This window comes from Carya illinoinensis, chromosome 13, assembly GCF_018687715.1.
Source record: "Carya illinoinensis cultivar Pawnee chromosome 13, C.illinoinensisPawnee_v1, whole genome shotgun sequence".
Lineage (NCBI taxonomy): Eukaryota > Viridiplantae > Streptophyta > Magnoliopsida > Fagales > Juglandaceae > Carya > Carya illinoinensis.
Genome location: NC_056764.1, coordinates 5768094 through 5787243, shown reverse-complemented (window position 1 = coordinate 5787243; position 19150 = coordinate 5768094). Strand labels below are relative to the sequence as shown.

General features: G+C 37.1%; 1 protein-coding gene across 2 annotated transcripts; it reads right to left on the bottom strand.

The window, feature by feature from the left end:
- Window positions 1-138: 138 nt before the first annotated feature.
- On the bottom strand, window positions 139-18750 carry LOC122291611 (ATP-dependent DNA helicase RecQ-like). 2 transcript variants are annotated; one of them, XM_043099415.1, is made up of 20 exons: window positions 18615-18750; window positions 18357-18469; window positions 18189-18264; window positions 17975-18117; window positions 16194-16280; window positions 15553-15636; window positions 14765-14972; window positions 13891-13976; window positions 13497-13728; window positions 13160-13283; window positions 11665-11801; window positions 7501-7609; window positions 3969-4011; window positions 3591-3762; window positions 2758-2828; window positions 2571-2664; window positions 1450-1665; window positions 1079-1288; window positions 509-904; window positions 139-379 (listed from the first exon to the last, which is right to left on the bottom strand). In XM_043099415.1, the coding sequence occupies exons 1-20, from the start codon at window positions 18630-18632 to the stop codon at window positions 254-256; spliced, it is 2745 nt and encodes a 914-aa protein (XP_042955349.1). In that variant the 5' UTR covers window positions 18633-18750; the 3' UTR covers window positions 139-253. The 2 variants fall into 2 exon arrangements, with proteins under 2 accessions (XP_042955349.1, XP_042955350.1); XM_043099416.1 differs by having other exon boundaries at window positions 7552-7609.
- Between the last annotated feature and the right edge of the window lie 400 nt (window positions 18751-19150).

Here is a 19150-nt window from a genome sequence, read left to right as displayed (position 1 = left end):
ATATTGCAATATAACGTCAAGATCTTAGAATATAATGGGGAAGACTAACTTGCAATTGCCCAAGTGTGAATTTGTGTACGTTGGAAGTTGGAACTGGTGTCACAGATGCACTGCTCAAGTCTGTTAGGACCTGGAATAGATAAAAACAATAGCTCCCCGCCCTCCCAAGCTTTCTTTGCATTCAAACCATACAGAATTATCAACAATGTTTAATGTTACAAGGTTTGCCTCAGTAATCTGATACGTTGTTTGGTTACATAACCCTGTAAACATCATTCTTTTTATATATCAAAAAGTTACCTTCCAGGCAACTCAGCAGATCCACCACAGATTCTTCTTCGGATTTGTTGAAGTGCTCCAGAATATCAGACAGAGTAACCTGCAATGCATCCAGTATCAGCATATTTTTGTTGACTCGCAATGTAACAAAGAAAAGAAAAATAGAAAAGAGCAAGAAGAAAGCTTTATATCAACCACAGCAAAGATTTAGGTCTTCTATTTTACTCACTCCATCATAGTTCTTAAGCCACTTTACTATGGAACTCTCCGTTGCCTTCAATGAGATGGAACTCCCTTCCTCAACTGTGCTGACTTTTTGGCGTTTTTTTAAGAGTGGATCCTCGTCATGTACTAGGGATAGCTTTAATCCCTGGCCACCAGTGATGGCAACAGGATCTGTTTCTTCATTTTTTTCAAAGCAGCAATGAGCAACTGAATTCTTGAGTGACGCTTCAGCTTCACAGGGTCCTTCCCTGCATATACTGGTGGGAATCAGCAAGCATTCTGGCACCGTATTCGGAAGTTGATCAGCATTCCATGTATTCTGGCAACTGGCTGTTATCACTTCTGGAGAGATCCCACGGTTTTGCATTACCAGACTAGTCTTGATCTGTGCATAACTTACCTGGAATTATGGAGTAAATTTTTTCAATTTAAAACCGAATGAAGTAACTATTGATGGGTGAAGCAGATATGTATAAGCTAGACTATTCAAACAATTTCATACATACATTCATGTTGATCCTTAACATGGCTGAGAAATCATAAAAATGCACAAGTTCAAGGACATCAAACTCACGTCTTCAGGTAATTCATCTTTTATGGGCTTCAACCTATCTGTAGAGCCAACCTTAGTAATGGCACCCAGAATGGCTGAGAATATTTCACGTGTCAGTCCAACTTCATCACAGTATCTGGTCCAATCCATTGGAAGATCTTCTTGGGCAGCATCTAGGAGGTATTGTGAAACAGTTTGTTCTTTGATAGGAGCTGATCTACCCGGGAAGTTCTGTGATTGAAAAAATAGGTCATAATAAAAATTGTGTAGTCCATGCTCTCCTCAAATTCAAGCCATACAACACAACAGATCGAAACACAAATATAAGGAAGATAGCTATTTTTTTTATATGTAAGTAGAGCTATATTTTTTGAGAACCAAATAAGACATACAGCAATTTTCTGAATGGAGAGACCATCTTCATGCCACATCTTCCAAGCTTCAAATTTTGCTGGAGTTAAATTGTTCTTCTGTTGATTGGGTAATGAATACACTTTTCTTGTCATAGCAGTCCGTAAGCTTGCTTCCCCATCCAATGAAAGGTTTAGTCCTTGTGATAGATTTCTAATAGTCTGAAGAAAATGATCTCCATGTGTCACTAGCAGGTGCTGCAACATTATTGAAGTTCAAACTTAGCCTTCCACGTCAAAATGGAAAAAAAAAAAAACCTTGAAATATGATTTCTTCCTTCTTTTTATCTAAAAGAACCCCTTGAACTCATCAAAAGCATGCAAACTTGCAGGCTAAACTAAGATATGATTGCCAGTGAATTGAAATCAGGCTTTTGACAATTGTTTGTTACTCCACAGAAGAAGGCATATACGTGATATTCTCCAAAACCACCTCTAGGTAGAGCAGATAAAATAGTCTATCGGTTGCACTACCCCATATGGATTCTTAATCCATTGGGCACATGAAAAGACAGACAATCACTCATATAGACAAAAACTCTAGCCAGCAATGCTTCTGTTCCAATCATGAATTTATACCATGCATTGAAACCCCATGTTACTCCCAATTTCAAATAAACCTACCAAAAAAACTCAGAGAAACAACATAAACAATAGATGTGCTATACAATTTGAGGGAAAAAGAACTGTGGGCACATGATTATCTTGTGCCCTTACTGTTGCATAACTTTTGCATTGGCACAGCACTGTAACCAGATTCTGGCATCTAATCACGACAGTAGCCACCAGTTAGGGTAGCAGGACATTCGAGCTACAATCAAAATATGCTCAGCCTGCATCGGGAGTGTGAACTATTTGGTCATTAATTTTTCCCTGAAATTTTGTATGACTTTGTGCCATTACTAAGATAAAGTGTCTACAATGAAGGCATAAGCTAGAATTTTGACAATTTAAAACATTGCACATAATGCAGAAAATCATATATAAGTGTTGGTCCTGTGGAGAAGTGGAGAACTGGAAATTGTCACAACCTTCACCATTTGCTGAAAATAAATAAACTGATGTGGGAAACATATGTTATTGTCCCCATCGTTAAAAGATACCTGGTTGACACCATCAATGTTCGCAAGCCTTGCTTTGGTAGATGGTCTTGTCAGTGCAATATTTTTAATTGTTTGATCACCGCATATGGCATATCTGGAAAGATGTATATGCATGACAGAGGCATAAGATTCTGTAAATTATAGATCAAAGAAATATGGAACCCTAGACAATACAACAAAAACCTACGGCGCAGTTCCAATGCCCCTTGCGAGCTTTAGTCTCTCTTCTAAAAGCAATTGATAGAGTTGTGCCTCAACCTGAACCGAACAAATTACATTCAAAAAGTAGAGATAAAACAATCAATTTCCATGAACGCAAAAAAAAAGGGGTACTTGGGACTTTCAGACCACAGAATGGTCAAACAACTTTTAGGTTATTAACATGTCCAGGACAAGTTTAAATACTTTAAGGCCAGACCAGTTTAAATCAATCTCTAACATGTAAACTTACAATAGGAAGCATCCAAAAAGTCAGAAAAGCATAGTATTTTAAATCAGCTGAAAGAAATTTTGATTAGACCAAGAGTGGGTGACCTACAATACAAAACCATTATTTAGAATGTGCCAACTTTTTTTGTCAAAATTTTAAGCCAAATGAAAACAAAACCCAAAGAAAAACTGAGATGTGTTCCCAAACAAGCCCTTTAATTTGCTGTCCTGAAAGATTCTCGCTAGGTGTAAGCAGAGCTTAACTACTTGAGGTCCTGAGCAGTTGAAATGCTCTGGCACATATAAGGGAATGCCTGCAAATGCACACAAGAAGCCACTTCCAAAAGAAGCTGTTTCTTGACACAGTACGACCCATAAAAGGCATCCCGGCCACATATAATATTTTAGTATCAAGTCAGATATATAAGCAATCAGGTTGCATGCCAAATAACTGATATCCCTTAATTCAGCTGACTTGAGCCCAAATTTTTTGCCACCTATACTTGTTGGTGATTGGTTCAACCATAATTAAAAACATTGCAAGAGGATAAAAAAATGATGCAACTGAGGTGATGGACAACAGTTACCAACCTCCAAAAATCCCTCACAATCGAAAGTAGCCAAACTTTTGAACTCTTCAGCTTCACCGGACTTGCTTTTATGTTTGTCATCATCAACCATTTCACTGCTCACGGGTAAAACTAGAGGTGGTTGATAATCAGGTCTCGCAGAACTAAGAAATTGCTCTCCTTTTGAGCTGACACTGATACATAAAGGAATAGGTTTTATCATTCTTCCTGTAGCTTCGATTTAAAAAAATAAGTCTTGACTAGTAAGGTAGAAAGATAAAGAAGGCTTTAAACTGATGTAATATAACGAGGATATGATACGGAAGATACATAATGATGGAAAAAGTAAAGACCAAATCTTGTATGTTGCACTCTAACTGAATATAGGAAAGCAATCTACCTTACAGTTACATATAAGTCATTTACAGTCTGCATCAAGTAACCTGTAAAGAGTGGCAACTTTAGTTATAGACTGCTCAATTACTGAAATAACCATTGAATACTGAAAATAGTTTAGTTTTTGTCTTTTGGACAAACAACATGCTAGAACTAATCTAAGGGGGAAAAAAAGAAGGAAAAAAACCCTTTACAAAGTGTATCACTAAGAGATCAATATGTAATAATCAAGTAAGCACGATATGATATACAAACCACTTTAATTTACAATCATCTTTTTACTATACCCTTCTTTATTTAAGCTATGCTTCAAGATCATTGTATTTCCTTCTCGACATTTTGTAGAGATGTCTAATGGAGCTAATTTATCTGAGAAAAATAAAATCTGTATGGCAAATCAAATTCTGACCAGCAATATATATGGATAGTGCATTTCCAAGTACAATATCATTGACAGCGCCATTGTTACCATTAGAGGTGGCACTTTACCTCCTTGTAAACAGAGTCGCAAAACATTGAACTATGGGACCATCGTCAACTATCATCACATGGAGATTCCAGATATTTTTCAGTTACAACAGTAAATTATCCATTATTATATCTTAGCTCGATGAAGTTGGGGATGAAATAGTATTTTTCCCATTTGGTTGGATGGAAATGGAAATGGAAATGGCAAGATGAAAGTGAAAGAGGTCCTTCACTTGTCTTAAGACCATTATATAACAAAAGTTTTTAGCTGAAAGTACCTAGAAGCAGGATGAAAAGAAAGGTGTGTATTTTTTTTTTTTTTTTGGTTATATTTTTCCTGTCCCGCCATTTTATTTGCTTCTTCCCTTTTAATGATCAAGAACTTTCAGAATAAGTAGTAAGAAAAAATGTTTTTGATAAGTAATCATGAATTTTTAATAGAACAACAGGCAAAGCCCAAGTACACTATACAAGAGAAACACCTGCCTAAGATTTACATTCGATACAAGAAAATCATGGACACTCGAATCCATCACGAATTAGTAAGATAAAGATTTTAAAAGATACATTTGTTGAACAAGATTAATTAATTAAGATCCATAAAGCTGGCAGCAATTTGATTGAGAACAAGGCTAAATTTTCTTTTTTGATAAGTAAAAATGTTACATATATCAAAAGGAGTAACCGAGTACACTAAACATATACAAGAAAACACCTAACCCATAATAAAGAGCCCCTATTACCCAAAAAAACCCATGAAAAACAACCCAAAATACACTGATCCCAAAATACCCAAAACATTATGCTGAACCTCAACCCCTTGTTTCCCGTAGAACTAATACCCAAGCCAAACCCCAACCCCAGCCCCAATCCCTTGTGTTTCCCGTCTTCACATTGCCCTCCCTTTAGACTTCCATCTACTTGAGCTACCTCCCTTAGCATTGTAGTTGATTACCCAAGAAAGACGCTATAACTCCCTATTTTTCTTGAAACTTTTGGTTTCAAGCGCATGGCTTACCTTGATCGCGGTGATTAGTTAATTGAATTGGTCTTCGCATCCTCTATGTGAAATCCCCACAAAAAGCATAATCTTGTTAACTTTAGGCAGAATCCAATCCGCTATCGGAGGAAGAGAGACCAGGGGAGCAACATTATCCTCAAACACATTATCCAACTACATTCCTAATTTTAGACTTTCCTCCACACAAGGCACCAACAACAAGTCCCGTACCTCCTCATCAACTCCATTGTTTCTTTCCATCCCCATTGAAGTTTCTAGGGTGACAGCAAGTCCCTTCACCTCTGGCGACCCTAAACGTGCAACTTCAACGGATCCTACATCTTCTTTACCATTTTCCTTCAACTCCGACCTAGGAGTCACAGTTTCTTCGGGCAAGCGTGTAACACCGCCTAACGGTTTATCTTGTGTTACATGAGGCAAATGACATTCTATTACTGCATTCTCTGCACCAACACCCGACATAGACCCCACTTCAAATAACCTAGATTTCCTTTTGACCCGCCAAGCTCTCTTGGATTTGGTTATAGGGACAGGGCCGAATCTGATCTTCCGTTTTCCTTTATCTGAATTTAAAGGATTCAGGCCTATCTTAGTCTTGTTTCTAACAACCATGTTGCCTCCAGCGGAAAGCGTGTCTATTTTCGTAGACAAGAAAGCTATCGCTACCTTCAACTCGACAAGTTGGGTTTCCATATCCTTTAGAGAATTCTGCATCGCTTCAAGCTGGTTCTGAGCTTGCATGATCTGCAGACCACTTTCACCGTTCCCTCACTCTGAGCCACAGAAGCATGACCCATCTTTAGAGCTGCCGCATATGACCGTCTCGCCACCGTGGATGTGCTTGGGTCTTTGATGTTCTCATTCTTCTTTTGGTTTTCCTTCCTTGACCCCTTATCAAAGAGCAAATCCGCTCTGCGTAATTCCGCAGCAAACTTCTCCCAACCCTGTCCTTCGTGCCTTCAGGAATTACTACAACACTTCGCCGCCCTCCTCCACCATATTCGATGACAGTTAGATACCAACCATGCTTGTTGGAGCACCATTGAGCCTTGAATTCTATGTTACCTTCGCACAAGTGTTGTAAAATCTGAATTTCTCCCCGCCTTTAATGCTGCTCCCACCATAGCTACCAGCCATTCTATACCACTTCAATCCATCACTACAGATCTCCAAACCTTTCTACCCCTCTCCACTATTTTTAATGAAGACCTCCAAGTTTCTGGCAAAAATTCAAAAGCCTTCAATTCCATCCAAAAACGCACCATTTGACCCATACTGATTCAACTTCAAAAGCAAGGGCTTTCCAAGTTGAAAGGCTTCATTATGTTGAAAAAGGCTATGGGAACAGTGACTGGGAAATACAAACCAGTCACCGGAAAGGAAACAGTAACTGAGAAATACAAATAGTGACTATGAAATTCCCTTCAAGAAGCCGCCAGTGTCCGTCGATAAGTTCTGTGGAAGCCAACAGGGTTGCCACTTCTGACAGATCTCGAAAAAAGAAGCCCAACCCAAAAAAACTAGTCGCTGGAGATAGGCCGACATCGGAGGCCAGTGAAGAGGTCTCAGGGACCCGTCACACTTTTCTGTGAGGTAACGTAGACACAGAGACACCGGTAGCTCCACCAAGAACACTGGTGCGAAAGACAGGTAGAGGCAAAGCAAAAAACCCAAGTCGCCAGAAGGATATTTGGCAGCGGATACCCTTCACTGACATCACCAGTGTCCGCCGATCCTAATTGTGTTGGACATGTATTAGCACTGGCCAAACAGGTGGCGGCAGCGGCAGCGGCTCCTCTAGGGTTCTCTCTCTCTCTCTCTCTCTCTCTCTCTCTCTCTCTCTCTCTCTCTCTCTCTCTCTCTCTCTCTCTCTCTCTCTCTCTCTCTCTCTCTCTCTCTCAAGGCTAAATTAATTCATGTAGAGTATGAATAGGCAGTTTTGGGATGCGGACATAAGTTGCATGAACAACAGGAGGAGGCATAACTCAAGAATCTCAAATATACACCCTGTAATTAATTAAATTTTATCCTTGAAAAGTTGAAATACCATAAGAAATTAATTGGCAAGCTAGTTCTTTCCACCAATTTGAAGAGTAACCTTTCCCAAGTCCATGAAGTGGAAGCTTCTCGAACTCAGCATCAATAATTTTTTTGGACTGGAAACAACAATGGAAAGGCAAGAAAAATCAGTGATACAGCCATGTAAAAATTGAGACAAACTGACAATTAACAAAAACTTGAATAAGAATTGATAATATAATACTTTTTGATAGAGAAACCCACAGGAGCGAAAACCTTCTTTTGCAGTGTTTTAACATTTCTTGCCCAAAATAAGGATGCAAACAGTGGATTAACTTTAAAAAAAGTTGGACTTTGGCAAGACCAAGTATAGTATATTATCATCCTATTAAATGATTTTGGCAGGTCTAGCGGAAGACTTAAAAGACTATATCACGATCTAGCTTTCAAACAAAACACAGTTCAAAACTTCTGATTGGATATTCACCCAAATTCAGTGAATCACTATACATGGTAATTGCAATAGTCTATGCTTTAGATTAATTTAAGAATTTCTGCTCTAATCATTAGGCGACAACTTTAATATCCATTGCTTCCTCAACACCCCACCCCTTAAATGTTAGCAAGACAGGTGAGCCACCTTCTTTTTTGAATTATAGAGCTGATTTGAACATTTGAATTTATTTCCAAGTAATTTCCAAGTAATAAATACACAAGATGACTAATTGTAATGCCCCAATGAAAGATCCAAATCACATGGCCTTACTCCAAAAGGACTAGTCAATTATACAATTGGAACCCTATTAAAATCTTATGAAAAGTAAGAATTTCTTATTCTCAAGCAATATGGGATCCCATACGCTACCTACTTTTATCCTTATCGTAAATGCAAGGGTTCAACTAAGACTAGGTGACTAAGATAATAGAGTTTATCCTATCATTAATTTTGTATTTTGGATTAATGTAAATTGTATTGACTTTATCTATAACTATATTGAGTTTATATAGAAGTTATTAGGAATTGTTTTAGATAAGTCAAGAGTGTGAAAATCGAGTCCAAAGAAGTTTGTAATTATCCAGAGAATAGTTCGAATTGAAATATGTTAGTACTGAGAAGATTTAGCACTAAGTGTCAGCATCCCATCAAGAGAGTTCTTCACAATAGAGTCACTCCGTCAACAGAGTCCTGCAACTGAAACTTCTTCTAGATTGTTTATTTAAGGGATTCGATTAGATAACAAACTTAGGACTTATTTGGATAGTGAGATAAGATGAGAAGGTTTTAGATGAGAGTTGACTAAAATATTATTAGAATATTATTTTTTTTAATATTATTATTGTTTTGGAATTTGAAAAAGTTGAATTATTTATTATATTTTGAATGAAAATTTAGGAAAATTGTAATTATGAGATGAGATAGTTTTCGAATTCAAAGAGCCCCTTCGAGTGTGAGTGCTTATGTGTGAAAAAATTCACTTGAGAATTTTTGCCAAGAATTATTTAAGAGTACATTTTGAGTGCTTATGTGTGAAAAAATTCACTTGAGAATTTTTTAGTTATTTTTCTCTCTTCGAGTGTTATCGGCTCCATGTTGGAGATTGATTGGTCGTGATTTAGCTACTAGAGTTCTAGGAGAAAAGCCAATATTTGAAGACCGTTTAAGGTTCTGGCTGCTACTGAAGTAAAGGCAAACAAGTCGTTTGTTGGGTCAAGTAAAGAAGTCAATTGACTAAGGTTTTGTAATTGAGACTTGCTTGTAATTAATTTTCAAATAATAAAATTGACTTTTCTATATTTGACTGCCCTGTAAGATTTTACCTTTAAAATTCTTTAAAAGGTTTCCCTTCTTCACCAATTTGGGAGTCATGCAATTTGTTTACTTTATGTCATTACTTTATTAAATAATTGCATGGTTGAAGTCTAACCAATTTGTTGAAGTGAATTGGTAGATATTTCTGTTTATATACAGGGGTACTTGAGTAATTTCACTTATCATATAGGGTATCGCAATCTCCCCCTTTTAAATTCCCGACATTCTCATCAGGTCTATCCATCGTAGGTGGCAAAGCTCAAGTCCCACATTTCTAGTTGAGATAGGCTCTGATATCATTTGTAACACCCCAATGGCTATACTCCAAAGGGACTATTCAATAATACAATTAGAGCCCTATCGGAATCTTATAAAGAAAAAGAGCTTCTCCTTCCCAAGCAATGTGGGATCCCATACATCTCCTACCCTTATCCTTATCATATGGTATATCACAATCTACCTCCCTTAAATTTCCAACATCCTCGTCGGGTTAGTCCTTTGTAGGTGGCACGGCTCAAGTCCCACATTTCTAGTTGGAATAGGCTCTGATATTATTTGTAACACCCCAATGGAAGGCTCAAACCACATGGCCTATACTCCAAAAGGACTAATCAACTGCCCTAGAAGTGTTTGTAAGTAGGAAAGGGAGATTCAGCCATCATAAGAGTTGTGATATATGGGGGCAATTCCACTTTGTATTATGCAAACAAATTGACTGGTGGGGGGAAGAATTGTACTTTAATGACCAAGATTACAATTCTTACCATTCCACTTTCCAATCTTCCCACTTACTATATTTCTCTCTTCCCATTACCAGTGGGTGTGGCCAACCAAATAGAAAAGTCGTTTAGAGCTTTTTTGTGGGGTGGTATGGGGGAGGAATTCAAATTTCACCTTGTGAGTTGGCAAAGGTGAGATGTCCGATTGCGAATGAGGGGTTAGAGGTGCGAAATTTGTGTTTTTAACAAGGCACTATTAGGGAAGTGGCTGTAGAGGTACCAAATGGAAGGGAACTCGCTGTGGAGAGAGGTTATTGATCACAAGTATGGTTGTGAATTTTTTTTTTTTTTTTTTGGGGGGGGGGGGGGGGGGGGGGGTGTTCTAAAGAGGGTAGGGGGTCTTATGGAGTTAGCCTTTGGAAATTCATAAGAAGGAGGTGGACTTCTTTTGAAAAATATCTCAAGTTTGATGTAGGTGATGGAGCACAAATCTGCTTTTGGTTCAACGTATGGAGTGGGGAGAGCCCTCTTTGCATTGTCTTTCCAGTTGCTTATAACTTGGCTGAAAATAAGCAGGCCCCAATTTCAGAAGTGCTTTGTCATGCCAATGGGACGATGACTTGGAACATCACCTTTATAAGAAAGGCTCAAGACTGGGAACTTGAAGAGCTGGCAAATTTTTACAGTTATTTGCATTCAGCAAAGTTAGGAGACAATGGGGGTGATAGTATGTTGTGGACTCACATGGGGAGAAAAAAGTTTACTGTTAAATCTTTTTACAAGGTTTTGACAATCCAACAGCCCACTTTCTTTCCATGGAAGGTTTTAGTACCATCTAAAGTTGCTTTCTTTACTTGGACAGCTGCACATGGGAAGATTTGAATGGTTGATAATCTAAGAAAGCGAGGTATGATTGTAATGGAGTGGTGCTATATGTGTGAGTGGGGAATTGATAGATCATTTGCTTTTACTTTCTGAGGTGGCTGGGGAGTTATGGGCTGGTATCCTTAGTAGAGCCAGGCTGAGTTGGGTTATGCCTAATAGTGTGGTGGATCTACTAGCATGCTGGAATAGGCCTTACAAGAGCACTCAACTGGCAGCAGTATGGCGGATGATACCTTTGTGCAATGTGGTGTCTATGGTCAAAAAGGAATGATAGGTGCTTTAGCAACAAGGAGCGTGTAGTAGGTGAAATCTGGAATTTTTTTGTATTCTCTCTTTTCCAATGGTTTTCTGCTATTGTATTGAAGGGTGGGAATGTTCATGAGTTTTTATCTTCTTTCCAATTTACTAGAATGTAACTAGGTGTCTCACTTTGTATACTTCCTGTGTACTTGGGCATTGCCTAGTTTCTTTCTATTCAATAAAGATTATTACTTATAAAAAAAAAAAAACTATATTCTATGTTCTATTGTTTGATTGGGCGGAAACAAAAATACAAGATCAAGGAAGTTTTCCAAAATCAAAAGACTTAAAAGACATTTGCACACAAGCAACAAAAGGAACCAATAATTTACTTTAGTGTCTGTGACAAGTACAGAATTTAACATCTTGCTCACAAACAGAGTCCTCAAGGCGATAATCAAGATTAAGAAAGCAAGAAAAAAAGTGTGATGAAGAATTTCCAAGAATTACTGATTACTCTCAAAGCAAAAGAACTTACTCGAGAACCACGAAGAACATCTACAGGCATATTCAGGCCCCATTTACCCCTACATGATTGAATGCAAGCCATTATAAGAAATGCTTCTCTAGACATATCACGTTCCTTCTTTGAGACAATGCAGTTATCACAATTTCCTGCAACCAAAATAAAAATCAACCAAAGAATGAGTGATGGAGTTTAAGTAATGAGAATTACTGGGAATCAATTCATGAGATAAGATGCTAGGCCGTAAACCAATTATATATGATTATTCTCTCCAAATTGTATTATTTTAGAAAAAATGGAAAACAAAAATCAAACATCTTGATGACAATAATACCGTTGGAACAATCCACAAGTTTGATAGATATTACACAAATACAAAATACGGCCACTACTGCAACAATACTTGGCACCACCAGCACCATCTTAACCATCATTTCCTATGTTACTATTATAAAGATAGCTGTCACCTCAATTCTGACTGAACATGGTGACTAATGCCATGGCGCTACCAAAGGAATCGAACTTGGAAGGGACAAAACCAGAAAACCCCCTTTAAGAAAAACAGCAGCAGCTGAGGGGTTTCATTATTAATGGACCTGACAGAAACTTTGCCATCTATATCAGACCCATATTTAGGAGTAATAATTTGTGAACAATAAAATGCACAGGATTTGTGCATGGGCAAGGCTTAAAAAACCAGTGATATATGAACAGTACTTTTTTAAAAAGGGGTCCATGTGCAGAAGTCTGTGTATTGCCCATGGATGTATCACTAATCTGTGTATTTCCCATGGATGTATCACTAATCACTTGGAAGTATTCATACACTCATTTGGAAAAAAATATGAACTAACTTGGAGATAACATATACATTAATGCAAAAAGGGCATGTCCTTTCAACAATGTGGAGCAACCTGAGTCCCTTCTGCTTTTCTATTATGTTTATAATAGATTGAAAACAAAAGAGGGGAAAAAAAAAGCAAAAATGGGCCATAAATTGACCCTAGACAGCATAACTCATGTCCTTAGAAATGACGGCTTCTGCCCTTTTCCATCAACTTACTTCCTCACAACCTCAATCAACATCTATTTTTTGGCTTGTCTCAAATGAAGTTTGTGCTGGTCACTCTTTTAAATGGAGTGGGAAGCATCAGCTTCAGACCTCAGAAAATTTACAAGGGAGAGATATTGTTACTCCCTTAGCCCTGAACTAGGGGAACCCACAACTACCCAACACAAGAATAATTGCATTTTCTAGACAATTACATGTTGCAAAAGTATCTGACCTTTTGGCCATAGCTTTCACACGAATCAGCACCTATAATCGGCTATGACCTTAACAATAGAAACTAAATTGACACCATGTAGAACTTATTGTATCAAAAACATGAAGTTGTAACACATAAAAATAATAATAAAAAAAAAACTTCAACCTACTAGAAGAAGCATATTGCTTTAAGATAGATAGCATGTTAATGAAACTAGTATCTTCAAGTAAAATTCAGACCACATCTATCAGTTGAAGAATTTTCTCCAAAGTGATTGAGCAGAAACTTCCTTCTGCAAGTTGTAACCAAGCAATACTGTTGTGCAGCCATCAATGACGCTGTAACAGCTCTTCTTTGATTTTCCTGGTGAATTGCAATTCAAAAATACGCATAAGACAAAGAATTCACATTGGTTTGTCTGGAAGAACATGCAAGCCTAGCAAACAAAATTCAATTAAAAAAAAAAAAACTGAAACGTATCTAGTGACCAGTATATTAGCAAAATAAGATTGGTTATCTAAAAAATAAAACTTCAAACACATTGGCTTGGAAAATTAGTAAACAAAATTTACATACTGTTTGGGATTCTCCACAGTAGAAATCAGCCTTTGCAAAGTCACTTCTTGTATAATAAAGCCAGCAGACAGAAGCTATACCATCTCTACCACATCGCCCGCTTTCCTGGTAATAGGATTCTAGACTCTTGGGGCAACCATAGTGTATCACTTGTCTTATGTTTGGCTTATCAATACCCATACCAAAAGCAATAGTTGCAACCATGACATTCAGTTCATCTTGTATAAATAATCTGAAAAAATATATTAAAAGGACAAAATAAAGGCATAATCTATCATGTCAAACCATGATAACGCAAGGCAAAGAGGCGAGGGTGCAATACTGAAAGACCATATTGATCACACGAGACAACTAAAAGTGCTACTTTGCATATACACAGAATAGAGCTGAGAACCTGTGGGATTCCTCACGTGCTTTCTTATCCATTTGACCATGATAAATTCCAACCTTAATTCCTTCCTCCTTAAGTGATCTGAATATCTAAGGAAAACAACATCATGAAAACATTAGAAGCCTTAGGCCAGATACATTAGCAAATATATCAATTCACATGACAAGAGTCTGATAACTTCAACCAAGACCCCAACTAGAAAGAAGAGTCATGCATAGAGAGATGAAACACCACTTCGCAAGTTAAGAAAGAAACAGGATGGTACAATGTTTATGCTGCACTGACACAACACAACATGTTGGTTTTGTATAATTGGTGTAGGGGTTACATTCACTTACCTGTGACATTTTAGGACAGGGAAACACAGCTAAATTGCTAAAGTTTTCCCGTTTTGTATTAATACGAAAGAGTGGAATAATGAGCCTATAAAATGGTAGTCCTTTTATATAAACATGTAGAACAAGAACAAACGAAGAAAAGTATACTCAATGGTGGCTTGATATTCTACTTGCATTGACCTTGCCTTGTGGTCCTGTGGGGTACATGTCAACACATAGCCCATACCACACACGTATCCATGCAGTGTTTCAAATATAAGTCATTCACAAGGTGGTTTGCTGGGTTTTGATGCTTACCTTCTTGTTAGAGAGAGAGGAATTGTAACATGGGTCTCATACAAATCAAGTCCTCCAACAGAGGTATGGGCATCATTCATTTTAACTTAGTATTCAAAGATCCTTAAATTGTAACCAAATTGATTTCATTTATGAAACTAATAAAGTTATTAGTTTCCTTGAGAACTAAATTGCTGCTACGAGATACACATTTCACAACTTTAACCACAATAATTATAACAAGAGTTGGGTAAAAAAAATACCTGCTCAACATCTTTAATTGTTGTGCAGTAAACGATAGTTGAACCAGAGAGAGCTACAAACTTAGAAATTTCTCTCACAAGCTCATTGATAAATAATTGGCCACGATTAAAAGACTTGACACCATAGAAAAGATTTCTACGATCAAATGAGCCAATGGCAACATAGGGATCTTTAAGCTTCAAGGAACTAATGATGTCAATCCGAACCCTATAACAATGCAAAAAATTAAATCTAAATGAGCTAACGAATCATAGGGATCTTTCAGCTTCAAGTAACTGCTGAAGTTAATCTGAACCCTATAAGAATGCGAAAAATTAAATATGATGGGGAAAGTTAAAAGCCTTCCTTCACAAACAACAGATATAGCAAACTATCATAGAAAGAACTATTGACAGAAATTATGAGTGGAAACATCATCATCAAACTGATAGATAAAAGATATGCTGTGAGTGCCACACTTTACATTGTCACTTCTGAAAACACTACTATAAACTTATAATTCATATTTTGGAAGGGGAAAAAACAAAATCTGAGTGCAGTTACGACGTGCATGTGATATATGGAAATGGAAAGAGAGTGAAATTTTGAATTCGAAGTGCTTAGAATGGTGGATATAAACTGGATATGATGATGATAGAAAGTGTAAAACCTATCATTTGAACACAATGTTACAAGCAAACTAAAGTAACAGATGAGCAGTAGCTTCTAAGAATACCTAATCAACAAAAAAGAAAGTGATAATTCCGATAGCATAAATTACAATTTACACAAACAATAACACACTTACTTTTCAGTAGCAGTTGCAGTCAGTCCAACAAATGGAACATTAAAGAGAACATCACGTAACTTGCCTAACTGCTTGTATTCCACCCTGATAAGTAACATTAAGGAGAATTCAGAAGAAATGGTAGTAACATAGAAATAGGGAAAAAAAAAATTAAAAAAAATGATAAAGATGAGAGACAGGAAGACATTGCTTGGCAAAAACTTATATTGTTGTACCTCCTTGTACTTTTAATGGATAACACTGAACACAAGTGTTATAATATCAGTCAAATGCATCCCCAAACTATCTTATACCATTAGTACCCCTCCCTCCATGTGCCATTAATTTTTTTTATAAGAGAAATAAATTTTATTAGAACAAGCAAATAGGCATAGCCTAAGTACATACGAAGTATGCAAGTGCCATTAATAAAGAAAACAGGAAAAAATAGTATGATGAGCAACAGACAAATGAGTCCTTATCTATCTTAAAGCACAACCATGACCATGATTCTATACCTTGCATACCCCTTGTTCACCTTTAATTATGCAGGTTACATTAGAGCAATTCCTACAGGCTATAGGATCGCCAATTTCAGAAAGTACAATTATAAGAACCAAGTTCAAAACAACAAAAATAATAGCAAAACATTGACGACCGACCTGAAATCATGGCCCCACTCTGATATGCAGTGTGCTTCATCAACAGCAAACAAAGAAATTCCTACCTTCAGCAATTTTGACCAGAAACTGTAAACATGAGATAAAATTTAGGATTTTAGTTTGTTCAAGGACAATCTATATAATATATTAGAAACTTAGAAAAACGCATATCCATCTATCAAGAACTAGAAATACTTGGATAGATTAGAAGTTTCTTGCAAAATCATCTCACAACGCCATGAATAAGCTTTATATCAAGTTCTCAACCATCAGAAAACAAGCCTCAGAATCAAAGTCAATAATCCCCGTGACTGAATTTTGAGAAAAAATTAAGACCAACCAAATAAATAAATTTACAGCAGAAAGTTAAAAGGAGAATTTAAAAAAAATAAACCAGGGCAAGAAATACATGAGGAAAAATACTCAAACAGATTCCAAACTCCAAGTGATTGCCATAACAAACCAGCTATACAATAACGTTTCCCTCTCTAAGAAAGGCCAGAACCAACTAAAAGATCGAAGAACATACTCCTACTCAGGTACTTCAAGGATGAATCACATTCTTGAGAAAATCATGCAATATACTATTGTGCCGTTTAGTTCAGATTTTAACAGTAATTCGCTTGCTCTTCAGAAGCAAAAAGAAAAAAAAAACATAAGCCGTGGCAATCTTGGCCACCAAAACCAAGAAAAGCTCTATAAAAATCCCACATATAAAATGTTAAGTGTGCAACAAGTATGATATGGCAGGTTTCACCATATCAAATAACATAAAACCTCAACCATCTGTCACTCACTAATCATTCCAAGATGTCAAATGTGTCAAGTCTTATATTTATTTTTGCAAACCTAGTGTCAAAATGTAGCTTATTTGGGTTGTAATTGATTGTAGTTGAGTTAGGGTTTGAGGATGGTTCGAATATTTGCAACACACAAAGTTAGCTTGATCCTTGCTTGACCTCTGCTCAAGAGAACTTATTCTGGAGCGTTCACATTACATGCTCCACTCTCGCTCGAGCAAACATGAATTCGTTAAGGTTTTAATGGCCTTACCTTGAGCCAAATTGCAATAATTGGAATTTTGATTAAAATAAAACCCAATTTCTCAAATACTTTATCCTTACCTATATAAGCCTTGTCTTACACGACTTTTCATATCATTGAGCTTACATTGAGAAATCCTTGTTAGAGAGAGAAAGAGAGCTCTTTCTTTTTTTCTTTTTTTTGATTGGCACATCAGATGCAAAGTCTCGGGGGTGCACAGGCCCTCGACAAGGAGTTTTCCACAAGAGAAAAAGAGCTTTGTCAAGGTGAAAAACCTTAGAGATCAAGTGCAATCTTAACATGTCTTTAATCCGATTAAACTCCAGAACGGTGTATTGTGCCCAGAGAGAGAGAGAGAGAGAGAGAATTAAATGTGCGTCTTAAGGCTTAAAGCCTTGATTTTTCACACCTAATATTGCAGATTACAAAACCACCACTGTCATGATATATTAAATATTTTTATTAGTAATATTGCTGATGAGTTCATCAATGCTATTGGATTACCAAATAAGTGAAATCACGAACGAGTTAGTTTGTGAGAAAACTGTAGAAAAAGGCCAAAGTATTGGAACCGCTACAGAGTGGAGACTGGAAATCGAGTGAATCATTAGTGGAGTCACAATCAGTTTTTTTTTTAAGAAACGGATTCAAGTCTAACTAGTATCTACTGCCGTAAGGTGGAAGTAATTCACATAAGATAAGGATATCCAATTGATTAGTGTGGAAAATAACGGTACCTGGTTGGAATCAAGCATGCCTTCTCAGGGGTCATGAACAAAACATCAAATTGACCACTCTCAGCCCTGGACTGGACTGTGGAATTCGTCTGTGCACTTCCGAGATACTCAGCTCTGATACCCCGTTGTTTCAAAGCCATTACCTGTTCAATAATTATATTTAGGAAACAAATAGGCAGATTAAAAAATAAAAAAATCTCCAATACATGATTACCTGATCTTGCATCAACGATATGAGAGGACTGATCACAATGCCAGTTTTTTTAAGGACCAACGGCGGTACCTGATAGCTATAATTATAAAAAGAAGCTCAGAGAATAACGTTTAACAGAATGTATTGGGAAGGGAAACTTGTAGAAAAGAGAAGTGAGGGCAGGCTTGCCATATGGACTTTCCGCTACCGGTGGCCATCACCGCCAAGCAGTCCCTTTTCTGCAGAATTTTCTCAATGACCTCCTTCTGATACTCCCGGAACTCAGAATACCCAAAAAATTGCTGAAGAAAAAAATAAAAAAATAAAAAACGATTCGTGCTATTGAGTTCAGCAATGGTACAAATCGAGGCTTAGAAAGAAAAAAAACTATGATAGAGAGAGAGAGAGAGAGAGAGAGAGAGAGAGAGAGAAGGGTATGCATTATACCTTGAGAACAGACTCCATTGTCGATGCTTCTCCTTTTGCGTCAGCTTTTCTACCGAGACGACGATCGAAGACGAAGATATACGAAAAGGCAGAGCAGCTTTCCCGCCTTTTGTTTGGAGGGCCCTTGTCGCCAAGAACACCTCTGGGCCCAAAACTAGGCCCAGTTTGGTTGACGACTCAATACTCTAAAGTTCCGAACTTCGGCCTTGACAGTGAAATATGTGTCACTCAGCCTATCGTCTAGTCCAAGTCTAGGCCCAGCTTCACGACTTGGACAAAATATTAGTCTTTATAAGAATTACGGCGTCCCGTCTACATCGTTAATATTCTATGGGACACGTCCTCCTATTATCTTGCCTTAGTAAGATCTTCTTGACTATTTTAATTCATTTAAATGAAGCTCCCTTTAATTCATTTTAAATTGATATGAAAAAATTTGATTTATAAATAAATATTTAATTTAAATATTTTACAAATTAAACCATATTACGTTAATTGTATGAATGATATATTTTCTCCACCGCCTTATAAATCAA

What these genes read in the sequence shown, in the direction of transcription:
- LOC122291611 (XM_043099415.1), bottom strand. An exon ending in TATCGTTGATGCAAGATCAG is followed by an intron (nt 18,118 to 18,188) that starts GTAATCATGTAT and finishes ATTATTGAACAG; the next exon opens with GTAATGGCTTTGAAACAACG. An exon ending in TTCTTCAACTGATAGATGTG is followed by an intron (nt 11,802 to 13,159) that starts GTCTGAATTTTA and finishes TTTTGGTTGCAG; the next exon opens with GAAATTGTGATAACTGCATT.